Genomic DNA, 25,773 nt, shown 5'->3' on the forward strand with positions numbered 1-25,773 from the left:
CTGGAAATGTTTATCTAATCCATGGTATCACATAGTAACATAACAAAAGCAACCGCATCAAGCAGGCTGTGCGTTTGTTTGTCTGGGGTGGGCGGCCGCGGGAGTGCCCAAATCAGTTGCCACCCCCGAAATTCATCTTGAGCGCGATGGAAGGCTGCCCGGACCCCGAGTCCGCATCCTTCTCAGCGTGGTCGTTCGACCGCCCGCTCTTGATGACCTCCTCCATGAACGCCTTCTGGCCCTCGCTCATGCCCGCCACGATGCCCCGGAAGCTCCCCTGCTCGACCGACGCCAGCTCCAGCAGGCGCGCGCTCGTCTCGCGGTAGATGCCCTGCTCCCCGGGGCCCTCGCTCGCGGCGCGCGACAGCAGCGTCGGCAGGACCAGCGACATGGCGATGGCCGTGTGGTCCTTGGACACGACGCCCACGTACTGCGACAGCGTGTGCGCGACGACGGAGCGCGCGTGCTCCGGGTCCTCGCGGTCTGTCGTCGTCACGAAGGAGATCAGGCGCGGTAGGAGGAACCGGGTGATGGTCTCGTCGGCCACGGTGGGCTTGCCTCGAAGGAGGAGCGACCGGACGCAGTTGGCTGCGATCTTGGCAGTCTGGCTTCAGTGTTAGCAAGTAATTGTCAATGGCTTGGTTGGACCGGCGACACATACCATGCGGTCCGTGAGACAATCCACCAACTCCTCCAAGAACTTGGCCACGATGGGGTCGTTAGCCGACAGGTGATTCTGCCCGCCTGTGAACAGGATGGTGATAGCCAACAGGCTATTCTTGACATTGGTCAGGTCCGTGGGCTTTTCTCGTTTCTGCGAGTGGAGGTAGATGGACAAGAAGCGTCGCAAGCAGCCTTGGAGCTGGACATCCGTGGGCCCACTGTTCCCCTCTCGTGGGCCGGCCATAGTCGCGATGAATCGCTTCAGCGTTGGCAGAGATTGCGGGACGACAATTTCCTGACACAATGGTGTTGATAGAATTGTGGCAAAAATGTGGATGAGACAAGCATGCAGGTCTGTCTTGATGACAGCTGGGAAGACTTCAGCAGCGTCAACCAAGGCATTGAGGGATGTGCGAATGAGTAACACAGCCTCTTCGGTCAGGACGTGGCGGACGGGCTGGTTTGCTTCAGTGAGGTTCGGTAAAAGCCCAGCCAGAACCAGGACAATGATGCGTGTCAGCTCGAAGAGCTGCTCAATGTCCTCGGAGAGTTCTCCGTTGTCTGGCTCGGTCGATCTCCTGGCTGCAGGGTGCGCGACGCAGAGCGCCCGGGCGATCTCAACAATGACGCCTTGAACATCCAAGCCCTCAGTCAGGACAAGCCGATCCAGAAGATCCATGGTCTCCGAGAAGATGGCCTCCCTATAGATCGCGTGACCTGAAACGCTCGGATGCAAGATCTTCTTGAGTGCTTGGAGAATCTCGAGTGTTTGCTCCTGGCGAGCAAGGGAGTCTGCCTGGCCTGGTTTCGCGGCAAGAGCCTCGAACGCGATACCGAAGAGGACAAAGAAGAACGCGAGGGGCTCGTCGCGATAGTTGATGTCTGACCCTTTGGTGTGGCCATTGGTTGAGGCGTCTGCGGTGGTCTTACCATCGAGGGCATCGAACACAAATTCACTGTCTTGTCCGATCAGGCTCGCAATGGCATCCACAAGCTTCAACCACGAGTCCTGGTAGAATTTGAGCAGCGTCTCTCTGTTCAGAGCTGCGTAGATGGTGTCCAGACTACCGGACAACGATGGTGGGCCCAGTGTCATGGAAATGTCTGGCTCGAACCTGAGTCGGGCAAACTCTCTAAGTGACTCCAGCCACAGTGGGGTCAGCATGCCGATGTGTGTTTTGAGAACCTCGAGAAGGTAGGCTTGTTCGGTGCTTGCAACTTGCAACTCGGCCCAGGCTGAGAAGACCGCCATCTTCACCATGACCTGGGCGTTGGAGCTCAATCCCTTGAGCTCGCCAATACCAGCATTGTCGGTTTCGGTGGCGAAGTTCTCGAGGGCGCTGACGAGGGTCTTTAAGATCCTACCCATACGATCGACGTCCTTGACAATACCGGTGGCAATGAATGCTGCGCACACATTGACTGCCTCGGATGCAAGCTCAGGAGACGAATCAGCAGCGAAGGCAGGCGTTAGTGCAGAGCTGATCTGCGCCTGATACTGCTCCAAAAGCATTGCCTCGTCAAAATCTGGATCGGGCGTCTTTCCGAACATCTTCAACACTGCACCAATAATCTTCAAGCCCCAGATGCGTTGCTCCAAGACACCAGAGGTAGAAGCAGAGAAAGCCATACGGACGACATCCGCGATTCTGCTCTGTAGTGCCACCTGAGCAGCCGACTCTCCATTCGTCATGACATCCTTGTTGATGTAGATGAATACGTCGTTGAGGAGTGTCATCGCGAAGGCGATGACTTGCCATCTCAGCGGCTCCACGTCAGAGCCCGAACCGCCCTCTTTTTCGTCCTTGGCCACACCGCCGGCCGCCGCGAAACCGGCCACTTCTTCGTCCTGAATGTCAACGGCCGCAGTAGCCTTCCTATTCAACACCTGGATGTCGGCAACAGCCTTGGGCCTTGTCAGCTTCAAGACGCCTTGGAATCTCTGGAGCCAATCTGCCGTGTCTGTCAGGCACGTCTGGCGCATCCAGTTCTGGATGATATTTCGTATGCCGTCGTGTTCTGGGTTTGCGTCAAGTGCAAGCCACAGGTGATCTTCCAGGCCAGGCTCCGCGGTTCGGATAACATCATACGGATCGCGCTTCATAATGTTGTAGATACCATCGATCGCGACGTCTCGGAGTGTAGAATGGCCCGACTGCAGGTACTTCTGAAGCAACTTGACATAGTCGGCGAAATACATATACCCGGGCGCGTACAGAGAGAGATGCTCTAGACATGCAAGGCTCGCCGCCTGTACTTGAGTATCTTCTTCATCCTGAAGATACCCGACCAGTGTCAGTATGAGCTCCCTGGACTTGCTAATGTCTTGCAAATCGGGGCCAAGGACGTTGATCAGAGAGTCAACACATCGTGTAATGGACGCCGTTGTGGACAACTCCAGCTCTAGGTTCATGGAGATCGCAGACGCAACCTCCGGATTGTGCGTATCAGACACGTAGAGCTGTGCAAGCATGCCAAGGGCGCTCGAGACGTATGGAGAGAAGCCCAAGCCAGCGGCATCGGCAGCACGCGCCAGGGCCTCCAGGGCCCAGAAATGCACAGTCGGGTGCGGGTCGTTACAAAGCGACATGAGTATGCCAAGAATTGTCTTGAGATGATATCCGGCAGCCATGCCACCGACTTTGGCCTGGATGCAACCCAGTGCCATTGCACAACCTGCTCGAGCACTAGGTTCTCTGTTGACCACGATCGTATCTACGAGGAACTTGATCTCGGAGTTCGTGAACGCATTGCCGCAAGCATTGCAAAGGCGAGCAATAGCTGCATAACCCAGGTTTCTCACGTACTGGTCTGGGTCGAGCACGAAACCTCTGATCGTGTCCTGAAGCAGCTTCTCGACTTGCAGGTTGGTGACGTCTCCATGCGGGGACTTTGTCTCCTTGACGGCGACCTTGAGTGTTGACAGAAACGCCGTCGCCACATTGACCTTGACGGCCGCTTTCCGCGCAGCGTCGCGCTCGCCTGAGCCAGCTGCCATGAACGAGGCGATTTGTTCCAGAATGCTCTCCTGGACCTTGGCTGGAGTGAGCGGGAATGCGAATGCGAACAACTGGATAGCCATGTTTACGACCTCTGTAGCTGGAGGATTCGTCATACAGTCGAAGGCTTCCTGTCCGCCAATATAGAGAGTAGATGCGTCGTGCTCCAGTGCGCTGCACACAGGAGACAATAGGAGATTCTCCATCGCGTCTTCTGGGCTGTCGTCTCTTGTAAGAGACGGCTCCACGGAGCTTTCATGCTGCCCTGGTAACCTCTTGACGGTGAACCCAGTGACGAGACCGGTCACACCGTATCCCGAGTTGTCACCGACATCCCAGATCGTCTCGAATGTGCCGGCAGAGCTCGCGATCGCTGCACTCAATGAACTAGGAGAATAGGTTTCCGGGTCTGCGAAAAGTGAAATTGCCAGGGTGAGCAGGTTTGACTGCAACAGCGCCTCGCTACCGCCAGCTGGGCTTGTGTTCACCAGTTTAATATAGCATTGCATCACGCGCCGCTGGACCATCATCTCGATGTCATGAAGCTGCAAAGCTGGGGCCAGTCTCTCCGAGATGTCATCTGAAGTCTTCTTCTTAGGTAGTGTCTTCAGGAAGGCTGTCGTGCTCTGCAGCATGGTCGCAATTCTTTTCGACACATCGACGGTCAACAGTCGGCTATTATACTCCAGAAACGCCAATATGGAGCCCAGGGCACATTCTCGAACATGTGCGAGGAAAGACGCCTCGAGATAATTTCGTGCGGAAGTATTATCCTTCGCGAGGGGTTTTGGTAGTGCATTCTTCCAGAGAAGCAGGAGCTGGGACAGGTGGATTTTGACAAAGTTAGGCCCCAAGGACATGAGACCACCGATCAGTGTCCAAGCAACCTGGATCTGCGTACTAGCAACACGAAGTTCTTGTTTTCCACTGGTCTTGAGCAAATTTGTCGCCATAGTGAGCACACGACTGTTGATATCAACAGATCCATACAGCGGCCTGGCTGGACTTGCACTGAGCGTGGCGGCCAGACCATGAGAGAAGCCAGTGCACTTTCGCTGAGAGTTGCGACCTGTGCCAAGCACACCAAGCTCCCTGCTCAGGCTGTTCATGCATACCGAGAGACAGGGGAGCAACTGCTGTGGACATGCAAGGACGAAGGTCTTGAGACACGCCGAGGTGTAGACCTGGACTGTGTAACTGGGGTGCTGAAGGACCTGCAACAAGGCGTCTCTGGCGGCCTCGGCAAAGGAGTTTGAGGCTGAGCCAAGTGAGATCATTAACGAGCCCAGTGCTCCCATCGCGGCGATCAGCATGTTTTTGGTCGGCTCGGGCCGCTCTTTCAGTGCTTGCGGATAATTTTTGAGGATGTCGTTGATCAAGACTTTTGCGGCATGTGACTGCCCAGTCTCGCCGAGAATCTTCTTGCCTACGACATCCTGTAGTAGGTGGTCGACGATGCGCCGGGAGATAAGGAGACGGTAACGGTTGTTTACAATGTTGGGGTTGCCGAGCAAGTCCATGGTCAGGTTTTCAACAATATTGAGGTAGTTGATCTCGACGGCCTTCTCTCCAAGTCGCTGCAGGAGCGTCGCGTAGCATATGCCAATAGCGGTCCTGGCCTTATTAGACGTAGCCATGCGACCGTATTGGGTAGACAGCGATTTCAGCATGTCTCCTGGAGTTAGGGCAAGGTTGGGGTTCCTTTTGGTAGGCGCTGGACTCCCAGGCCTTGACGGAATATCATCCTCATCTTGCAGCGCGCCAGGCCCCATCGACTGGCGCTTCGACGCCTTGGATTTTGGCTTTTTAACTGCAACTTCCTGAAATGTCTCCCCTGCAGAAGATTCCGAGTAGCCCCTGACGAAAGCCTCGGCCAGACACTCAGCTGCTGCCCGTCTCGTAGTCGAGGATGTATGCTCAAAGGTCTTGAACATGGCCGTCTGGACCTTGTCGAAGTCGTTGGAGTTCTTGAAGTAGTTCGTGTTCCGCATCAAAGACCGAAGACACCGACAGGCGGCCGCACCTACCAGCGCGCCCCTGTCTGTCGAGGCATGGTTCCGGCCCTGCTTCCATATGTCTCGTGCGATGGACTCGTCCATCATGCCGGCCACCATCTTCGCGATCTTGCCAAGCGCCGTGAAGCACGCCGCGCGGAGGCCTGCATGGTTCGCCGAGCCCTTCAGGAGCTTCAGAAGCGCCATGCAGGCGATCTGGTGGTAATGGCCGACGCTGTCACCTGCTGCGGCGTAGACGTCGCCGAGGCAGGAGACGGCAGCATGTTTCGCGCGGACCTCGCCCTCACCCTTCGATTTCCCGCTCGTTATTATGGCCACGAGGTCGTTGACGGTCTCGACCAGGAGCTTCCGGTCTCCCTTCTCGAATATGTGGGCGAGACATTTGCCGATGCTGTTCCTTATAACACGGGTAGGCGGCGGGGTGGTGAGGTTTATGATCTGGAATATCTCCTTTTTGAGGTAGAACTGCTGCGCGGTGCAGTCGTCGGCGTCGAGGGAGAGGACATGCTTGGTCAGGGTCGACACGAACGTCAGGAGGAACAGGTCTTGTTGCTCTGCGGGCAGTGCCTGGAGCTTGGACAGCTCGAGCTCGGGCGTCGAGATGGCTGCTGTCACTGAGGGTCGAGGGGCGCTCTCGGAAACGGCTGGTGCGGGAGCTTCTGGCGGGGGCTCTGAGGACATGATTGGGACTGGGTGGGCGTTGCGGGTTGTGTATCGGGTGTCAGAGCTGCGTACTCGCCCAAACAAGGCATTTGAGATGGAGGACTTGGGAGGAGATGGGTGCCGGGAATGGACATTCCAGCTGGCAGCATCCCACCCTGAAAGGCGACTCGAAGTGCATGACCCCTGTTTCTAGCGCCGCTGTCGCTCCAATCGGTTGGCAGCGGCTCCACCAGCGCTGATCGCCAGAATTGTTGCATGTTCTTGCCGTTCTGCACTGCCCGAAGGATGGAAAAGCTTCCACGACGTCACCAGAAGTTCTTGGGTGCATATAAACTGGCTGCCATGTACATATAATTGTCAGGATACCAAGACCCATGTTGATCACCCCCAATGGCTCTTCGACTACCCACTTTTAGGCTGCTTCCGCAGCTCGCCCAGGCCGCCCGGCCATCACGAATATGCCCGCAATGTTGCCGCGCATTCTCGACAACGCCCATATCACAGTCAGGGCACAATAAATGGTCCAAGATCAAGCACACGAAAGGGAGGGCGGACCAAAAGAAGACCTCCGAGCGCACAATATTTGTACAAGCCATAACATTATACTCAAAATGTTCGCAATGCTTCCGCACCGGTTTTGCTATAGATACATAACCTTGACTGTATCCTATGCTCACATTTTCGCAACGCAGTGTACGGTCCCGACCCCAACCTAAACACCTCCCTGGCCAACGCAATCTCAATCGCCAAGAAGGCCAGCACACCAAAAAATGTCATAGACCAGGCCGTCGCACGAGGCCAGGGCCGCTCACTGTCCGGCGCAACGCTCGAGACGATGAAGTTCGAGGTCATGATCGGCCCAAACGCCTTCATCCTGGACGTGGAGACGGACAACAAGCTGCGCGCGCTGCAGGACGTCAACGTCGTGATCCGCAAGCACAAGGGCCGCACCGGCGCGACCGAGTTCTTCTTCAGCAGGCTGGGGCGGGTCGTCTTCGAGAAGCACGACAAGGTCGGACTGGACGAGATCATGGACGAGGCCATCGAGCTTGGCGCCGAGGACCTCGAGGCCGACGACGAGGGCAACATGATCGTGTGGTCGCAGCCGACCTCGACCATGCAGATCGCACAGGGCGTCGCCAAGAGCTTCGACCTCAAGGTCCTGAGCTCCGAGATCATCTGGTCGCCCAACGAGGACACGCGGCCGACGGTCGACTCGGTCGACGACGTCAAGAGCCTGGCAGCTTTCGTCGAGGCCTTGTCCGAGCTACCCGAGGTCCAGGCTATATACTCCAACGCTGCCAAGGGCCCGAGCGTGCCTGAGGAGGAGTGGGAGGCCTTCGAGGACAACCTGGACTCGTAGATGACCTTGTAACAACAATTGTATATAAAGATGCATCTTCACCCAGCCAAATATCGTCGATTCGTGCACAGCACAGCTTTGACATGATCTGCGCTTTTGCCATTTGTCCATGCGCCGATATTTTGAATAATTGAGTGGTGTTTTCCTCTTTCTGTTCCTGAATCCATGTCGTGGTGGATGGTCCTCGACCAGTCGGTGCCGGACTTCCTCCGCTCTTCTACCAGAACCAGCCCTTCTTCTCCTGCTGTGGCTGCGCCTGTGGCTCCTGGTTGTGAATCTGCTCCGGCGCCGGCAGTGGGTTCGCAGCCTGCTCCCTCGCCTCCTCCGCCAGCCTCCTGTCGCGCAAGTAGAGCCTCCTGGCTCTTAACCTCTCCAGCTCGGCCTTGATCTCATCGCGTTCCGTCGGCACCTTGTTCGCTTCTTCAGGCTTGGGCCAGAAGTCGGGGACGGCGAAGCGCTCGTCGAGGTTGACGCCGAAGTATCCCATGAATGCAATGGGGAAGAAGAGGTACATGCCGAACTAAGCAGATGCCGGTCAGTCAGTGACGGGAATGCCATTGCAGCGGGGAAACAAATGTGGAGTGGTTAGTTACCTTGAAAAGCTCGAGTCTGAAGCCGGCCATGTTGACGTTGTTCGGACTGCTTCGACGGTTGGGAAATGCACTTCAGACCAGGGCTCGAATATCGTAGATCTGCTTGGGCAGTCTACTAAAATATCATGATGCTGGATGAGCTCTGCGCTCCAGGTGGGGGGAGCTTGTGCAACCAATATTTGAAGAACCAATTACGAGCACAATTACATAAGCTGGTTTTGGTCCTCGAAAGGGGTCCACCCGCCACATATGACTTGCATGAGGACTGCATATCGAGACCAGAGTGCTTTGGCCCTATCAGGGAATACAATCAATCGGTTTTTCGTTCATTCGTGACAAGGGGTGGGGGTATCTTTGCGTGTCTAATCCAGTCATTTTCCTTTCCCAAACATTTTCCTGTGGTCATCGCTTGCATGATTTTGTCACCCGCCAGATCGCTAGGCCTCGCCTCCCAATGACCCTTTTGAGTGTACTCCAAATACCATCTTCTGCGAAGTCTAGGTCGTCCAGATTTATATGGTGGCTGTTTCTCCATACTTGCCGAAATCTCAGACCCTCTAGCCCCTTATTTCCCAGATATGGGTCCAACCAAGCGGCTGATGTAGGGGCGATGAGGTAAGTCCCGTTTGGTTCCTTTTTGTATTCTTGGTTCCTCCGGTCCGCCGGAACGTCGCAAGTGGCGATCTTTGTGAGGTCCGCGTAAAGGTCCTCGCCTGGCATCCCCATAATATCGCGGGTCTCCAGCGTCTCGGCCTTGCCATCCAAAAGCCAAATGGGCGGCATGTATGTCTTCCACCATATTGCTTTCGTTGCATCCGATTGCTTGCTCATAAACACCTGTGCAGGAACAATGCCTCCTTGATGGTAAATGCCCATCAATGTACCGAATATAAGGTTGAATCCAATCCACATCGCAGTCCAGATCCGCAAAACCTTCTGCTGGTGTGGAAGTCGGACTGACGAGAGGATCAGCGGGATGGTGGGAAGCAAGAATCGAGCCTCCTGATGCTGGAAAACTGAAAGCACTGATATCCCCGAAATCGCAGAATAAAGTCGCAGAGAAAGGTGTGGTCGCGTAAACAACAAGATGGCTGCCGGTCCAATCAGCTGCGGGATGTTGAACAGAATGTGTTGATACCATGGATGAACACCGTGCTGCGCCAAGTTCGAGGGATCTATGTTATACATGAGATTATTGTAGGGCGTAACTATCGGATGCCAAATCAAATCGGTCCACGAGATTTGCTGACTGCTGTAGAATGCCGTGTCCAGGGAGATTGCAATGAATGCAGTGAAGAGCGCGGATAATATCGTTGCAATAAGCGCAAGTGGCTTCCTCCAGTAGTAAGGGATTAAGCGAAGGCCAGGGATGAGGAGGAAAGCAGGAAAGGTTATCCTGTTGAAAAATCCGAAAACAACCATCGAACCAAGTAGAGCCGGTGCCAGAAGAGGAGTTTGCTGCTAGAGACAATCATGTCAGACTCGTGCGACAATCGTCCTCAACATTTTTTTTTTTTTTTTCATACGTACCGTATTCACAGGCATCGCGATGGTCCGCTCGATCAGGACCAGACTCCAAGCGACAACCAACGTTTCGATGGCATTGGAGAAGGTATGCGTCTGGTAGGTCCACGTCACATATGACGAGGCGACAAGCAAAACGGCGACGCGGCGGTGCCGGGGTGACTGGACCAGCTCGTGAATAGCCCAGTCCTCGAGGACGAAGCTAAGCACGAACATGAGTGCGCGGAGAGTCCAGAATACTGCTATCGGAGGAACCTCGCCGTCTTGGCCATTGCCTATCCACAGCCATCGGAGGAGGAGCATCGGGAGCCCGTATATCGGCCATAACGGGAACACGCTTCGGATCGGGTGGTCGCTAGTAAATTCCCATGTAAGCCGGACAGGATACTTGAAAATCTCGCCTGTATGAGCGTCTTAGTTAGCATAATCCGAGGCAAGCACGTCGTTTCCAGTCAATCCGCGTCTGCGACAGGGTTGTGTGCGAACTGAGTCGCGCCCTGACGCTGTTGCGACACGCGCCCAGGGGGCTACGTGGACGCAGAGGGAGGAAGAGCCAGCCGTCTTACCTGCGATGACCTCTGGGCCTTGGAAGTTCTCGTCGGGGTGCAAATAGCTGGGCGACAGAGCGAACCACAGTCGAACGACTATGAGGAAAAGGTATGTGCGGCGCCACATGTTGGCCTCGATTTCTTCCTAGAAATTCCAGCGCAAGCATCTGCGAGGCCTTATCGCGGCTTTCAAGGGGGCGTTCTCGACCGTGGGCAAGCGGGCTGCATACGGCATGTTTGGGAGGGGAGGAGAAGGGGAGGGACGGAAGAGTTCAGGGGAATTTGCAACAGCACTCTTCGAAATGAGCAGCCTCGGGATCGTCTGACCGGTTGGTTTGTTTATGAAAACGTCAGGAACCTGTCAAGCGACGAGGCCACATGTTTGGGAGATAGGGTCGAGTTGGTTGGACTCAGCTGTCCCGACAGGGGTGGTAGCTGGACAATCAAACGCTAGCATGCCGTCAGCTGGGGGCAGGGGTCCTGGGAGATGATCGCTGGCAGCCCACCCAGCAGGCCAGGCAGGCGCAGTAGGGCCAGCCTGCCCTGAATAGGAGATTCCCGCAGCCCAGAAGGTTAGCGGGTCGGATGCAGAAGCCTTGAAAGGTGGATCTGCCCTTCAACGTTCCTGATGCGGAACATTTTGAGGGCATCCACACGGCTTTCTCCAGCCTCCTCTTGTCTCTTGGTACCAATCTCTTGTTTGCGGACGGTGCATTCTACTACATACCTGACTGCAAACTGTAGCGACAGCACTGTCTGGCCAGTCATGCCAGCACCATACTTTGTGATACTAGGTACTCCATAAATACCTAGGTACCTACTTACCTACCTAGGTACTTAGCCAGGACCCTGATCACCTGCCATCACCAAGTGTACCAACGGCAGCACATCCATGTCCCTCTGGTCTCAAGGCCATTGCAGATGGGGCCTGGTAGCTTGCACAAAAGCAGAGGAAATAGACAATACAATAGACAATTGACTTTTGTTTTTCTTTCTTCATCCCAAGAGCCCCCAAATTTTGGGACGATTACTGTGCCACCAGCGGTTCAATCCTTTCATGCCAATTTTAGGATGCCTACAACACAATGTGCGGGCCAAAGGGCCTCTTAGCAGGCCACCGTCCATGCCGCTGGCTTCCTTCCATCACTTCAAGTCCATTATCAGGCCAGTTCTTGCTACTAACTCGCCTGGCGGCCAACTAGGAGGACGATACAATGGCACTAGGTCATTCTATTTATCTAGTGCTTTGAATGAACTTGAACTACCTAGCAAACGCACTTGAGCCAGTCTTTTGTGACCATTTCTTTTCCCCGTCCGGCCCACAAAGTATTTGCGCCAAATCACCAGCAGATCAGGGTACATAAGTAATATCACCTCTTCCCATTCCCACTGAGAATTTGCTCTTCAACCAACCAACCACAAACGAGATCATCTAACCTGGCACACTCACCAACACACAACCAAACATTGATCTCTTTCGTTGCCTACACTGAAGCAGGCACGCCTCAACCCGTCCAGTAAGTCGCCTGTCTCCCTTTTGTCTGCCCTTGCTCATCTTGTGGGGAGGAGCCACTTCCTGGCACTGCCAAGTGGTAGTTTCCCATCTGCCTAAAGCATCGCTGCATGTTCTGCACACAATCTCAGGTTGCCGTCGAGAACCCTTGCCTGCCTGCCTGCCTACCCGCCCGCCTGCCTAGAAGCCAGGCAGTGTGGTGATTGGCCCCACTTGTTAGCGGCGACTGCCTCCACCAACTGCCAACCCCACGCCGCTTGACTTAACCTGATCCCAAACCACCAACAACCCGCTTCCTCTTCCGACTTTCATCATCGTCAGCCGCCCACCACCCATTGCCTACTTCCTTCCGTCCCATTCCATCGCACTAAGCAGGTAAAACCCCCATACTCGTGGTTCTTCCCTTGGTCCCTTGGACATTGCCTCTCAGACTTCCTCTCTTCCATCACACCCCACCCGCTGCTTCCACTCTGCTCCAGGAACGTCCAAAGACATCACAGCATCTGACCATAGAGCTTCTATTTAACAGACACACACATCAACTCATCCTCACATTAACCACATCAGAACACCATCCAAGATGTCTGCCGAGACTCCCAGAGACAAGCAGGAGCTTTCGCTGAGGTGCAACGACGGTGGCGTCGTCCGCGTCGAGCTGCCCGTTGCGGAGCGTTCCATCCTCCTGAAGAACCTCATCGAGGACCTTGGTATGGAGACCGCCACCACTCAGGCTATCCCTCTGCCCAACGTCACCCAGCCCGTCCTCGAGAAGATTCTGGACTGGTGCAAGCACCACCGCAACGACCCTCTACCCACCCAGGATGACGACAACGAGTCGCGTAAGAAGACCACCGAGATCGATGAGTGGGACCAGAAGTACATGCAGGTGGACCAAGAGATGCTCTTTGAGATCATCCTGGCTGCAAACTACATGGACATCAAGGCCCTGCTTGATGTTGGCTGCAAGACTGTGGCCAACATGATCAAGGGCAAGTCTCCCGAGGAGATTCGCAAGACATTCAACATCACCAACGACTTTACTCCTGAGGAGGAAGAGCAGATCCGCAGGGAGAACGAGTGGGCTGAGGACCGGTAAACACCTGGCAGCTACCTGTCACCAACTTCCTCTCACCGGCACACGATTTGTGATTCTTCTCCCTTGTCCTTAGCCGATGGCCCGGCTCCAACCATCTCGGCATCTCGTTCGGCGTTTGAGGTACTAAATGGTTGCTTTTCTGGAAGGGATTCGGCTGCGGGAAGGAGGTTGTGCAAGGGGAGATGCCGGCTTTGGTTAGGTTTAGCAAGCCCAGTAGTGCAGCCTTTGAGCCCATATGCTCTTTCACAACAGCATCCCTACCTCAGAAACCTCGGCGACATTGCACAAGAGCCCCCCTTCGGAGCACACTGCTCCAACAGTTAGTTGTTCTGGGCTTTAGTTACACGGAGAATAGAATTCGGAATCTCCTACTATTTAATTATGCTTGTGATAATGTGAACCTGCTTGCTGTGATCCTCCCGTTTCTGCTGAGCATACTCCACAGCTGACGGTGGTCTTCATACCCACCAGGCGTAGTTGGTGACTGGCACTTCAATTTGCGTGGGGCTTTGAGTCATGCTCACTATTGATTCTGTTCCCAGCAGTATAGCAAGAGGTGACAGCCGTTCCAGAAACGTAGATGCTCTCAGATACTCTCAGTACCAACACAGATTTCCGGCTTGGACCGGGAGAATAATACATTACAGGTTTTTGAGCCTTAATGATCCGGACATATGTTGCTTCATTGCTCATTTCGTTGCTTACGCCTAATACCTGGCCCCACCTGTCTCTATTCCACGATCCTGTGATAGCGAGATGTGTGGATCTCATAAACTTGCAGGCATTCGCAGTCACTCATAGACATGTCAATTTTAGTGGATAGGCGTCCACAGCGCATCACAGGGAGTGGCAGCAAGAGGAGCGGCACCCAGAGGAGCACCCGCTCAGGCTGCGCAAGTATGGTACGTCAATCAGTTGGCATTTCTTTTTGCATTCCCCGAGTCCCTAAATGCAATCATGCGGCTCAAACGAGCCAGCAAAACCCAGCGAGACACCTTGTCCGGGACCAAGTTGAAAAGAACCCATTTTGGTTGTTCCGTCAATCATTTAGTCCATGATGATCATTCCTCTCCCTGCCCTCACGCCAAGTCGCCGTTTTACTTTCATCCGTCCATCATCTGAGTTGTGACAGCTGGTAGTCGGTATCGTGAAGAAGATTTGATTGATGGGAGAAGAAAAGCAGCAAGAGGCAGTCGCGTCGTGGGGTGATGCGCTTAGATGCCGAGACGGGTCTTGCGCCAGTGCCTCCGCTTCGCGTTGTAGCTGTACAGACAGTCCTGTTAGCCAAAGAGATCTCCGTGCTTCCATTTTCACACGAGGCGGCCGGTGCAGGCCTGCGTCTCGAGCGCCACAACTGCTGCCGTGGCTCTGCATGGTACGCCTTGTGCTTGACGATGGGAGCGCATCTCGTGGGATCAATCGTACCGGATGGTGTTGTCCGTTCGGAGGCGAATCCACTGGGGGATAGGGCGGTTCTGCTTCTTCGCCTTGGCGAGCTTCTGCTTCGTGCGGAAAGACTTGTGGCTCTGTGGAAGGTCATGACCTGTCAGCGTGGTGGTCTTTCACGATGATCCGAGTTCCAGATTCCCATCATCGCAGCCCGGCGGGCGGGGCCGTCCCCCAGCTCTTGCGAATGCGCACAAGATCGATGTGTATCGAACTCGCAGTATTCCATCCTTGACATCCATTCCGTACGTACCGGCATTTTGACTGATTGTCGTCGATGTCGAGTGGGTGGGTTGTTCGTCTTCGTTGGTCGATGGGGGAGGGTCCAGCAAGAGACAGTCGAGTTACGCCTGTGAGAGTAATTTTTGATTTTTGGTGTAGTCACGTGGAATTGTGGGGGCGCTGTCGGGGAACCAGCCCGTCATTGGAGCTGGACACGTTTAGGCTGTTGGACTGGGCTGACTGGCTGGACTGGCTGGGACTGGCTTCGGGGACAGGCCGGCAGGCACGCTCGCAGGCTGGCAGGCTAGCAGTCTGGCGGGCAAACACATGCAGAAAGCCAGACCGGGCCAGCCGATGGCTGGATCAGCCAAACTTGGCAACCCTTGCCCCTTGGCCCCTCCCCCCTGGGCCACCCGGGTTTGGAGTTGGAGCCAGCCAGGCCAGCTGGATGGAGGAGCCGGCCCTCGTCAGCGGCGGCATCGAAGCTACAGCCCGTGCTTCTGATGCAACCATTGTGCCAAGCTCGGAGGCGAGTACCAGCGCATTATCTCGAAACTTTTCGATTGGAAATCAACGATCTGGCAGCTTTCCCTCTCCTGACAACACTACCCTCACACACGACCATATCAACATCGCCGGCGAACCTTTCCTTCCAACGCTCCCCTCCCCCACCACCGGATCCGTCGCCTTTCACTTCCGCAAACGGTGAAACATCAACCTGTCGCGAGGACCACAGGCCCGAACCGACGCCCCGAACTGTACAACACACACCGCGGCACAATAGTACTTTTGGTTTCCCAACGGCGTTCTCGGCGGAGCATAAGCGAAGATGGGTCAGAGCATGTCATGGCTTTCCGGCCTCTTGTGGGCAAAGAAGGAAATACGGATATTGATCTTGGGCTTGGTACGGGATCACATGTGCCAGGGGTCAAGTTCTCTCTGCTGATGCCTCCGGTCCAGGATAACGCCGGCAAGACAACCCTTCTCTACAGACTCAAAGTATGAGACCTGCTCGACTTTCTCTTCGGGGCCGGAGTTACACTTGCTGACACGCAGTGCAGATAGGCGAGGTGGTCACAACGATCCCAACAATCGGTTTCAATGTTGAGTCCGTCACATACAAGAATCTAAACTTCAACGTTTGGGTAAGCAGCTCCCCCAGCGGAAACAGCCTTCGAAACGAGAGGCTGACGTTTTGCAATAGGATCTCGGCGGTCAAACGAGCATTAGGCCCTATTGGAGGTGCTACTACGCCAACACGGCAGCCGTCATCTTCGTCGTCGATTCCACGGACATCGAGCGTCTACAGACAGCGGCGGACGAGCTGGCAGCCATGCTGAACGAGGAGGAACTGAAAGACGCCGCGCTGCTGGTGTTTGCGAACAAGCAAGATCAGCCAGGGGCAAAAGGGGCAGGCGACATCTCACAGGCGCTGCGGCTGGGCGAGTTGAGGGACAGGAATTGGAGCATCATGGCATGTTCGGCGGTGGACGGCAGCGGTGTGACGGAGGGAATGGACTGGTTGGTGGTAAGTCCGACGGCCTTGCTGCATTTCAGAGAACTTGCGCTGACCAAAACAGCAAACCGTGTCCCAGGAGTAAACGGCCGCAGGAGCGCGCAGGAGCGCGTAGCAGTGCCCAGGGCCCGCTCTCCATCAATTTCCCTTGCTTGAATGCCTCCTCACAGGCGGCTCACACTAATAGGCAGACAAACTGGCGATCTGACCTCAGCAGCGGCGTTCATCGGGCGGGCGAGAGTGCACTGTAGGTTGGAGCAGCGTGTACATATAAAGCTTTATGCGATAATACGGTTTAATGAATACAGACGCGAGATCGTTCCTTTAGGCCACGGACGGAGTCCATAATATCGACCGCGCAGGGGCTGAGGGAGGCTGACAGGACAGCCAAGAGGCAATGGTCACTGCTGCAGTTGCAGGGGAGGACACGCCGAACACCGAGCTCGGGATCAACAGCCCCCAACCACGTATGTACTGCACCGATTCGGGAAACGCCTCACCTGCAGAGTATAGGCCTGCAGTCGTGATAAATTCGCCGGTCAACTGTCATCAGCTGATGAGCAGAAGGTGATGAGCCGGCGTTCAATCATGTATATATGTGTTTCAATCGCCAACTAGACTCTGCATCACTGACCAAGCTGATTCACCTTTAATTTTCAGTCGACACTTCTAACACGGATGTTTAAGCCAACCCATGGGGTCAGTCTCTGCCTCTTAAATGCTCAGCATTGGATCCCGTAGGATTCTGGGCTCGGGGGGGTTGCTGATCTAAAGAATTCGGTAAAGCTACCCGAATCATCGGACATGGTTCCGAGAGACCATTCGTTGTCTTTTTTGTAGCTTCAGCATCTGCATCAGACCAGCCATACCCATTTATAGCCGCAGCATTGATGGATTCACGGCTTGCTGCGGCCGACTCCACCCGGGGGGCTTGCGGCACGTGTGCGATGCCCGTTTGGCAAGAAAGAGACTGGACTCCAAAGATACAAAAGACACTTAGTCTCAATTTACAATGTGTGGTTACATTGCCCTCCATTTCCCTCTGGCAGAGCCTCGGGTATGCAAGGGGCTTGCAGTGTCGAGACACATACATATATGCTACTGGCCGGGCCTTTTATTGCTTGATGCAGACATGAGTACGAAAGAGTTCGTTACCACAGCCAGTGATTCGAAGGTGAACCATACGTCCGGCCCCCTCTCGGAGTTGCTCGAGACTCGTCATGGCCGGGATCCAGCCAAGAAAGCCAGCAATTGCGTTGAGAAAAGTGGCGACCGAGTGGGTTTTTTCCTGAAGCGGATCCACACGGCATGCAAGCCCCAAGAACTTCCCATTCCCAGATCTGTAATCAGATTCCAATATCTGCCCAATCATTGGTCTGGGTCCCACAGATTCTCGGTATTCTCACGGAGAGCCAGAACGGGCGCGACCTGCTGCCCGGTCGAAACGTACAGGACGGAAAAGCTGCAAGATGGGTACCCCATATGCACCGGCCCGATGTAGATGATTCAGTAGCGGGGGTGAATAGATATATATCCGTCTATGTGGATGATTCCCTTGGCCGATTTGCTAGCCGGTTTGTCTCCCAATTTTGCCGTTTTTCTGTCAAGCGTAGCCGGGTCTCCCTCTCTCTCTGGGAAGGAAATACTTGTCTGGTATCACACAGCCGGAACACAATATCTGAATCACTCTTACCTGTAGACCACCTTTGAAGGGTTTTGAAACAGACAAACTCATCTCACCAGACAACATGGTCGCCGACGACAAGCCAACATACCGCTACGGCGAGAAGCCGGTCTACACAACCTCCAATGGCTGCCCTGTTGAGAACCCATCCAGCTGGCAGCGGGTCGGCCAGAAGCCAGGCCCTCTCCTGCTGCAGGATTTCCACCTCATCGACCTGCTGGCACACTTTGACCGTGAGCGTATCCCAGAGCGCGTTGTCCACGCCAAGGGCGCCGGTGCCTATGGCGAGTTCGAGGTCACGCACGACATCAGCGACATCTGCTCGATTGACATGCTGAATGGCGTTGGCAAGAAGACGCCGCTGGTTACACGCTTCTCGACTGTCGGAGGCGAGAAGGGCTCGCCCGACTCTGCTCGTGACCCCAGAGGTAACAACATTGAATATGGCCCTTCGAGATGAACCTCAGCTGTGACATATTGCTAACATTGACAAGGCTTCTCCATCAAATTCTACACCCAGGAGGGCAACTGGGACTGGGTGTTCAACAACACGCCAGTCTTCTTCCTCCGTGATCCCACCAACTTCCCCCTCTTCATCCACACCCAGAAGCGCAACCCCCAGACCAACCTGAAGGACGCGACCATGTTCTGGGACTACCTGAGCACGCACCAGGAGGCCGTCCACCAGCTGATGCACCTCTTCTCGGACCGGGGCACGCCGTACTCGTACCGGCACATGAACGCCTACTCGGGCCACACGATGAAGTGGACCAAGCCGGACGGCTCCTTCGTCTACGTGCAGATCCACTGCAAGACAGACCAGGGCAACAAGACCTTCACCAACGAGGAGGCGGGCCAGATGGCCGCCGACAACCCGGACTGGCACACGCAGGACCTCTTCGAGGCCATCGAGCGCGGCGAGCACCCCAGCTGGACGTGCTACGCGCAGGTCCTGACGCCCGAGCAGGCGCAGAAGTTCAGGTGGAACATCCTCGACCTGACAAAGGTCTGGCCCCAGGCCGAGGTGCCCCTGCGGCCCTTCGGCAGGTTCACCCTCAACCGCAACCCGCAGAACTACTTCGCCGAGATCGAGCAGGCGGCCTTTGCGCCCTCGCACCTCGTCCCCGGCGTCGAGCCCTCGGCCGACCCGGTCCTGCAGTCCCGCCTCTTCTCCTACCCGGACACCCACCGCCACAGGCTCGGCGTCAACTACCAGCAGATCCCGGTCAACCGGCCCCTCCGCGCCTTCAACCCCTACCAACGCGACGGCGCCATGGCCGTCGACGGCAACTACGGCGCCAACCCAAACTACCCTTCCACCTACCAGCCCCTCGCCTACCGCGCCGTCAACCCCACCGCCGCGCACGAGGAGTGGCAGGGCAGGGCCGTCACGGCCGTGTTCGGCGGGCTCACGCCCGACGACTACGCCCAGGCCGAGGGCCTGTGGAAGGTCCTGGGGCGGACGCCCGGCCAGCAGGAGAACTACGTGCACAATGTCGCCGTGCACCTGTGCGGCGCGCGCCAGGACACGCGGGAGAGGACGTACGGCATGTTTGCGAGGGTTAACGCCGAGCTTGGGAGGAGGATCCGCGAGGAGACTGAGAAGGAGGTGAGCCGTGAAGCCTCAAGCCCAGGCCCTCAACTTGGGGGCTGTTTTGTTCGGTGCGGGTTGACTAACGTTCCGTGTTTCCTGCTAGGTTAAGAAGAGCAGCTCGGTGGACAGCACCGGCGCGACCAAGTCGAAGTTGTGAGAGACGCGGCCTTTTTTTTTGGTCTGGAGTGCGTTTAGGCAATGATCCCCCCAGAAAGTACCTACGGTGGCTATGCTATGGCCAGGGGACGGGCGCGCATTTCTGATATGGCGTGCTTGGGGAAACAAATTAGCTGGTTGTTTCGAGAGCAATGGAGTTGGCCAATGCTGCGGTGACAATCGCAGTGGGATATGACGATGTGCAAGCAGGACCGGTATGCAAGACTCCAAACAAATGAGGACCTGAAAAGTGGAACGTGAGCTGGCTGACCTGAGCGCCCATGGGTACTTGGGTAGCTATGATATATGTATATGCTGCTCCTCGTACCAGATCCGCAGGCTGAGATTATCTTGACGTTTTATTCCACTGGGGCCTTGGTGTTGAGAACAGCCAGGCTTTGGTATCAAGCTTGCCTTATCTCGACATATCGGTACCGTAGGCTTGTTTGATCAAGGGGGTCGGTCGGTCGCCGTCGCAATCGGTCGTAGACGCAATCTGATCGTGGACTTTTGGGAATGAGATGATTCCGTTGCCGTGGTAGTGGGTGAACCCAGAGGAAGGCCCTCTCAAATCGGGTCTCTGACCAGTTGAGACCCCTGGCCAAAGCACTGATGGCCGTCATGTTATCCGACTGCGTAAGAGTAGAAGCCATGCTCAAGACAGCGGTGGTTCTGACTGCCGGAAGCACGAGCAAAGGAATCCAACAGAAGCATGCAAAACGAGCGACGCCCATGTACAGTGGGATGGAAATTAAACCAAAGATGTCATTTGAGCCATCCAAAGACCTATGCGCCATATCTAATCAAACATTTCCCCCCCATCCAAATAATCAACTCGACGTTGATGATGTACATCTCGTGGCATGTCGGGGGGTTCTCTCTTCATCCGGGGTATCCTTCATCTCGCGTCGCACCGCCGTCGACTGCGCCACCGCCGGGGGCGGCACAGCCGGTCATTTATTTCTTGGGCAGTCTATGTATCTTACTCGTGCGTCGTCCATCCAACAGAGACCGCTTAGACGTGTTCGGCGACCTCCTCGGCGGCCAGACAGCAGCAGATGGTCTCGAGGGCACAGCAGCCGGCGCAACAGCAGCAGCACTGTAAAAGGGGAACATGGTTGGTTAGCTTGAGTGTCTCGCTTGTGTTCGATGCAAGAGAAGGGGTTGTTGTAGAGACTTACGTCCTCGCAGAGACCACCACCACGGAGGGACATTGACATTGGCTCCTCAGCCTTCTATATACACAGATCCAGTCAGCAAATCTGATTGATTGAATGTCGTTGATGCCAAGTGTGCAGGTGATGATGGATGGCGGTTGAGTGATCAGCGCATTGGCAGAACGCCAAGACCTGTCAGGGCTGACTGCCAAGGCGGGAGGATGGCCAGAGGCCAAGGGACGGACAAAGCTTGGCTCTCGCGGTTGCAGTTGTGATACGTACGGGCTGCTCAGTCTGGGGCTGGGCCACCATCTGGTTGGTCTGGGGCATCTCCATGGTCTCGGCAGGCATTTTGAAGGTGTTTGGTGGTTTGAATTTGTGAGGGAGAAGATGTGGGATGTGATGGCTTGAGTAGTAGAGTGATGGTTAGACTGTCAAATATTTCACGAATGGGACAGACACGTCGAGGATGAGAGGAAGACGAGGGACTGGGGACTGGGGACCCTTAAATGGCTCTCGGCACAAGGTTCCAAGGTTGATGCGCTCAGGGTCCATGCAAGGTTTCAGCTGGGTCGGGGCAGGGGGTTTGGAGGAAGGAGAGTGTGTACTGTATGCTGATACGGAGGATGGTTACGGAAAAGGGGGTCCAACTAGAGATAGTGGGTGAGTTGGCTGCGCAAGTCAGTCAGCCGGGTTATTGTGAGTAGCATGTGGTGCTGGGCTGTGAGGGCTGTGAGGGCTGTGTTAGCCAACGAAGGTTCGAGCCGGGATCCGACGGTAATCTAAGCTGGGCTGTGCCTGCACCTCGTCAGGTACGTGGTACTCTCGACGTTGACAATCGGCATGCGATACCCGCTCGTTGGCGGTCCCTGACGTGGAATGAGGATGAGGGAGCGGATGCCGCGGACCCACCGAGGACATGCTTTGCCAGGTCCTGCAGATCACTCACTCAGCACAACCTGGCTGGTTTTATTGATCAATGCCGCCGCAGTGAGCTGGCCTGGCAAGCCTGGATAGAACCAGTTGACCATATGCCATAGTATCACCAACTTCCCGTGATATCCCCGTCCGGATATCCGAGCTTCGTCATCCAGCCGGCCAGCGCACGCTCAAGAGGGCGGTCCCTCGAGGGCTCAAGCGCCCAAGCGGGACGGAAGACTAACCGCAGAATGGGTCTATGCCACTGGCTACCCACTCTGCGTCTGCCCACGGATCCTCTCCGCCCCTTCTGGGTGCGCGGGAGCTAGCGAATCCCTACACTGCTTGACTGCTCTGCGACTTGCCGCCAACACGGCGCAGCCAATTGCGCGTCAGAGTTCGACGCCGTCGAACTACTTTGTGTTAGTCCCGCGTCCACGCCCGAGGACGGTGGAAGATGAGAAGCTCGGTGTTCGGTGGGCGGGCTGGTGGGCTGGTGGGCTCGACCAATGGGCCGCTGTGCGCCAGTTCGAGCGGCCTCGTCCTATTATTGTTCCAAGGCGGGTGTTTCATGCCGTGCAGGCAGACTTGAGGCCACTGCCGCAGACCTGCATGCATGCAGGCCGGTACATGTACGCCCGTTCCTGAGGAATCCTGGAGATTCTTGGGAATAATCTTCAGAAGGATCAGGACACCCACCCACCCCGATTGCTGTGGTATCGATTTCCGCTTCCTCTCATTTCCAGACCCTCCACCCTTGCCAGCGGTGGACGTGCCGGCTAATAAGCGTTGAGGCAGAGACGAGTGGCTTGGCCGTCCGGGTACGCCCCATTTTCAGCTCGGCATGGGTCTGAATGAGTAAGAGATGGATCCAAGATTTGAAGATTCTACTTCCCTTTCCCAGCAAGAAAAACTCCACGTTTTCCCGCAAATACTTCTGCGTCCGTCCTGCGGTCCCTGCACCTGGGGTGCCTAGGTGGCAACTAGCCCTGCCATCTCTTATGCTCGGGAAACATGCAGATAGAGAGAGGACACGGGTACGGGTCTCCTTCACTTTGCTAGAAGAGGACAAAGTCACAAGCAACTGTGGACCTGCCAAGGTCCCCGTTGCACAGATCTCCCTCTTTGCTGGGGTCCCATGGACCGCAGCGTAAACAGGAACCTGCGCGTGTCATTATTCCGAGATCAATGAGTTGGGCCATCCTGGACAGATCGATCTGGTCAATCGGAGCGCGCGAACTATTTTTGAGCAGCCCTGCCAATCGAGACCCTGGCATACCACGCAGTCAGTCCATATTGCTTCGAATATCTGCTCCGAATCTAGCAAAATCTGAGTTTCTGGAATTTAAATGTGCTGCTTTCTTTTTTCTTCTCTTTCACCCGCGGCAACGATCGCGTGCATCCCGAGGTCGCGGCGGCACCGACCTGTGCGGCAGAGCCGCCGCACATCACTAACGATGCTTCTTCTGGCAAGAAAACTGCTCCGCATGAGGAAAGCCCCACGTGGTCTGTCTGTCTCATGTCATTCAAGCGAGAAGCCCTGAAGGACGTCAGCCAGGAGGCCAGGCCGTCAAAGGGGTCGTTGCTCACCCCCAGCCTGTCAACGGCCGCTTGGCCTGGCTCCGGCCCAGGCCCCAAACCTCAACGGCGCCCGGTACGTGGACGGTGAATGGCCAATACCCTCGAGATCATCATTGTCCCCGCTGGTCACCTCTCCAGGACACCCCGGCTTGTGTTCCAGACCGGGGTAGATACGGTCTGTCAACAGGTCACGACAGGTGACTAGACAGCTACAGTGGTCGATGATGTTTCACAAACAGGTCGACCTCAAGACTTTGTTGCTTAAGCGATGGGAGGGCGGCCAGGACAAACAGGAGTATCTCCAGGCCAGTTGTCCAGGGAGTGTCAACATGGGGATATCACAGCCAAGGTATTGAACAAATGTAAAAGCAGGTAGCCCTCGCCCAAATATTCCAGTCTAGGACAATCCTCGACCAGAAAATTCCCAGACTTGCTGTCCCTTTTACACATATTATCATGAGTGGTCACGCCGTCACCGGGCCGCAGGGCCCGCCCGTCGATTTGAACAAGGCCATCGAGCTAGCTGGCAAGACTCCCATGAAGCCAGTCACTCTGGGGAACGCGGCCCTGGTCGGAATCCTGGTCACGCCAGAGCAAGCTGCACAGTTCCACGTGGTGCCACTATCTCATCAGTCTGTGAACATCAACATACAGCAGAATATCACAATCAACAACTTCAATGTCCCACCACAAGAGCCTCCTAAGCGCGGAAACCACGAGGGCTCCCAAGGCAGACTTGACCAGAGTCGGCAGCAGGCTCCGCCGCCGAGCCGAAGTCTCGAGGACAGGCCTTTTGACGTGAACACATTATCCTCGAAGGTAAATCCAGCGCCAACAGCTTATCCGAAGAGTCACGATGGCGCCGTGGGAAGGCCTGGTAGCTCTGGTAGCTCTCAATGTGCCCAAGGCCAAACACGTCCAACTCAGGATGTTCACAAATCGGAGACTGATTCAGTTCGTACAACGAGGCCTGCCGATGGTCTGGCGCCCCCACGGCCTCCTCAGGGCGCAAACAGGAACTCTGCTCCTCCTAACGTTACAGCAGCCCGGGCCCAAGGACAAGCCCATCAACAAAAGACTCAGCCAGAAAACAACAACTCCAGTTGGACTCGCCTCAAGGCTATTGGTTCGCGTTTTGCCCGTGATCAGGGCTCTCGACAAAAGGCAAACCCGCCTGCTCTTGTTGCAAATTCACCTGCGCCGACCCGTCATGATAGCAATCCCACTGGAAGTAGGGAAAGTTCGACTGTGAAAAGACCACAGAACCACGGCAACTCTCAGCCGCCAAACCACCACGATCAAGCTCCGAGTAAGCCTCCTAGTACTGTGACGTCTGGAAGACAAGCAGTTGCAGGACCTCCTCATGTGGGACCCCAACCGAAGGGACAACATGGAGCTGTTGGTGTGCCACAACGACGTTCAGCCGTGGGTCAAGAGACTACAGCCGCCGCACCAGTCGCAGAGGAAATTCAATTAGATCAAATACTAGCGGGTGAGCACAATCCTCGAAGACAACCTGGCACTTGAGTGGATGAAGCTGACGAGATGTATAAACCAAGGATTCGAAAGGCTCAATTCTTCCCTTGGAAACTTCAAACCTTCAAGGCCTACCAGGGTCATCCTGATCGGCAAATCCGCCACCGAGATCATGCAGCTCGAAGATAGAGAGCAGGCATATCACATCGACGTGATTCTCGATCTCCCAGCCGGGGACAAGCTCCGCGAATGCATGAGGCATAGTAACATCATCAAGCTCTTCAGGGAATTCGACCAGCCCCCCGAGCCGCCGAGGGAACCGCACGCCGTGGCGCCGCCCCGGAACTCGTTTTTCGGCCCGACTGAGCAAGCCAGAGCCAAGGCGCTCGGATGTATCATCGACAAAGAGAGCCATGTGCTAGATAACATCGCGAAATGGGCACACCTGAAGGTCTACCTCATGTCGAGATCCCGCGCGCTGAGATTTGAACTCGGCCGGCTGGCACACCCCGACGTTGACGAGAAGACGAAGCGCGCCAGCGGGAACCTCGTCGTGAGGCTGCTGTGGGGGGATCCCAGGAACCGCACCCAGGCCGGCAGGGGTCAGACCTACAAGGGATGGCGCAACAGCCTCGAGATGGAGGATGGCTCTCCTGTGCCTGATGTAGATGCCTTGATCAGGAAGGTCGAGAGGCTCTTCAAGGAGCGTTATGGCGAACAGGACATTGTGTAACTAAGGCGTCATCCGTGGGGTCCAAGTCATATGCATGTGGGGATGGGAATTGGCGCAAGCAACCATTCAGGTTTATTTAGATTGATATCACAAAGCACCTATCGTATTTTAACTACTGTTATCGATATTGTATGTTTTTAAGCGCTGGGTCTTGAGCACTTGAATTTTTACTACTGTATGAAGGCGCCATGTATGTCCTCGGACTTCAGGACATATGCGGAATAGAAGTGAAACCAGTAAACAATGGGAACGATAGTCCGTCTACATCCTACAATTGATGAGCAACATAGAATAACACTTGTGATAATTCACA

The 25,773-nt window shown here is 55.4% G+C and overlaps 9 protein-coding genes across 9 annotated transcripts; 5 read left to right on the forward strand and 4 right to left on the reverse strand.

The window, feature by feature from the left end:
• Positions 1-112: 112 nt before the first annotated feature.
• Positions 113-6,358, reverse strand: KVR01_008500 (uncharacterized protein; the record flags this gene model as incomplete). The annotated part of the gene is made up of 2 exons (XM_044785279.1): positions 113-604; positions 662-6,358. 2 exons carry the CDS (start codon positions 6,356-6,358, stop codon positions 113-115), a joined length of 6,189 nt encoding a protein of 2,062 aa, XP_044642267.1.
• Positions 6,359-6,730: 372 nt separating this feature from the next.
• KVR01_008606 (uncharacterized protein) lies at positions 6,731-7,703 on the forward strand (the record flags this gene model as incomplete). The annotated part of the gene is made up of 2 exons (XM_044782226.1): positions 6,731-6,953; positions 7,033-7,703. The coding sequence occupies 2 exons, from the start codon at positions 6,731-6,733 to the stop codon at positions 7,701-7,703; spliced, it is 894 nt and encodes a 297-aa protein (XP_044642373.1).
• Positions 7,704-8,601: 898 nt separating this feature from the next.
• On the reverse strand, positions 8,602-10,755 carry KVR01_008796 (glycosylphosphatidylinositol-alpha 1,2 mannosyltransferase). The gene is made up of 3 exons (XM_044782527.1): positions 10,387-10,755; positions 9,827-10,221; positions 8,602-9,754 (listed from the first exon to the last, which is right to left on the reverse strand). The coding sequence occupies exons 1-3, from the start codon at positions 10,493-10,495 to the stop codon at positions 8,699-8,701; spliced, it is 1,560 nt and encodes a 519-aa protein (XP_044642563.1). The 5' UTR covers positions 10,496-10,755; the 3' UTR covers positions 8,602-8,698.
• An 830-nt stretch (positions 10,756-11,585) lies between these two features.
• On the forward strand, positions 11,586-13,350 carry KVR01_008664 (SCF ubiquitin ligase subunit SKP1). Its single transcript, XM_044787842.1, has 2 exons — positions 11,586-12,256; positions 12,411-13,350. The coding sequence occupies exon 2, from the start codon at positions 12,462-12,464 to the stop codon at positions 12,975-12,977; it is 516 nt and encodes a 171-aa protein (XP_044642431.1). The 5' UTR covers positions 11,586-12,256; positions 12,411-12,461; the 3' UTR covers positions 12,978-13,350.
• Positions 13,351-14,191: 841 nt separating this feature from the next.
• On the reverse strand, positions 14,192-15,125 carry KVR01_008735 (uncharacterized protein; the record flags this gene model as incomplete). The annotated part of the gene is made up of 3 exons (XM_044782302.1): positions 14,192-14,240; positions 14,403-14,503; positions 15,027-15,125. 3 exons carry the CDS (start codon positions 15,123-15,125, stop codon positions 14,192-14,194), a joined length of 249 nt encoding a protein of 82 aa, XP_044642502.1.
• Positions 15,126-15,474: 349 nt separating this feature from the next.
• On the forward strand, positions 15,475-16,246 carry KVR01_008470 (uncharacterized protein; the record flags this gene model as incomplete). Its single annotated transcript, XM_044784888.1, has 5 exons — positions 15,475-15,549; positions 15,606-15,644; positions 15,707-15,790; positions 15,850-16,173; positions 16,226-16,246. 5 exons carry the CDS (start codon positions 15,475-15,477, stop codon positions 16,244-16,246), a joined length of 543 nt encoding a protein of 180 aa, XP_044642237.1.
• A 1,663-nt stretch (positions 16,247-17,909) lies between these two features.
• KVR01_008791 (uncharacterized protein) lies at positions 17,910-19,596 on the forward strand (the record flags this gene model as incomplete). The annotated part of the gene is made up of 3 exons (XM_044790780.1): positions 17,910-18,273; positions 18,340-19,454; positions 19,543-19,596. The coding sequence occupies 3 exons, from the start codon at positions 17,910-17,912 to the stop codon at positions 19,594-19,596; spliced, it is 1,533 nt and encodes a 510-aa protein (XP_044642558.1).
• A 1,014-nt stretch (positions 19,597-20,610) lies between these two features.
• On the reverse strand, positions 20,611-21,103 carry KVR01_008481 (uncharacterized protein; the record flags this gene model as incomplete). Its single annotated transcript, XM_044793135.1, has 3 exons — positions 20,611-20,694; positions 20,777-20,830; positions 21,035-21,103. The coding sequence occupies 3 exons, from the start codon at positions 21,101-21,103 to the stop codon at positions 20,611-20,613; spliced, it is 207 nt and encodes a 68-aa protein (XP_044642248.1).
• Positions 21,104-21,785: 682 nt separating this feature from the next.
• On the forward strand, positions 21,786-25,547 carry KVR01_008504 (uncharacterized protein). The gene is made up of 2 exons (XM_044788115.1): positions 21,786-24,743; positions 24,811-25,547. The coding sequence occupies exons 1-2, from the start codon at positions 23,708-23,710 to the stop codon at positions 25,458-25,460; spliced, it is 1,686 nt and encodes a 561-aa protein (XP_044642271.1). The 5' UTR covers positions 21,786-23,707; the 3' UTR covers positions 25,461-25,547.
• Positions 25,548-25,773: the final 226 nt, after the last annotated feature.

The sequence above is a fragment of the Diaporthe batatas genome, assembly GCF_019321695.1.
Source record: "Diaporthe batatas strain CRI 302-4 chromosome Unknown Contig00010, whole genome shotgun sequence".
Lineage (NCBI taxonomy): Eukaryota > Fungi > Ascomycota > Sordariomycetes > Diaporthales > Diaporthaceae > Diaporthe > Diaporthe batatas.

Excerpts from the sequence above, each read along its gene's own strand:
- KVR01_008796 (XM_044782527.1), bottom strand. The coding sequence starts at position 10,495 with ATGTGGCGCCGCACATACCTTTTCCTCATAGTCGTTCGACTGTGGTTC. Across the intron at positions 10,222-10,386 it reads AGGCCCAGAGGTCATCGCAG|GCGAGATTTTCAAGTATCCT; the intron begins GTAAGACGGCTG and ends ACGCTCATACAG. Across the intron at positions 9,755-9,826 it reads TCGCGATGCCTGTGAATACG|CAAACTCCTCTTCTGGCACC; the intron begins GTACGTATGAAA and ends TGTCTCTAGCAG.
- KVR01_008664 (XM_044787842.1), top strand. The coding sequence starts at position 12,462 with ATGTCTGCCGAGACTCCCAGAGACAAGCAGGAGCTTTCGCTGAGGTGC.
- KVR01_008504 (XM_044788115.1), top strand. The coding sequence starts at position 23,708 with ATGAGTGGTCACGCCGTCACCGGGCCGCAGGGCCCGCCCGTCGATTTG. Across the intron at positions 24,744-24,810 it reads ATTAGATCAAATACTAGCGG|GATTCGAAAGGCTCAATTCT; the intron begins GTGAGCACAATC and ends GTATAAACCAAG.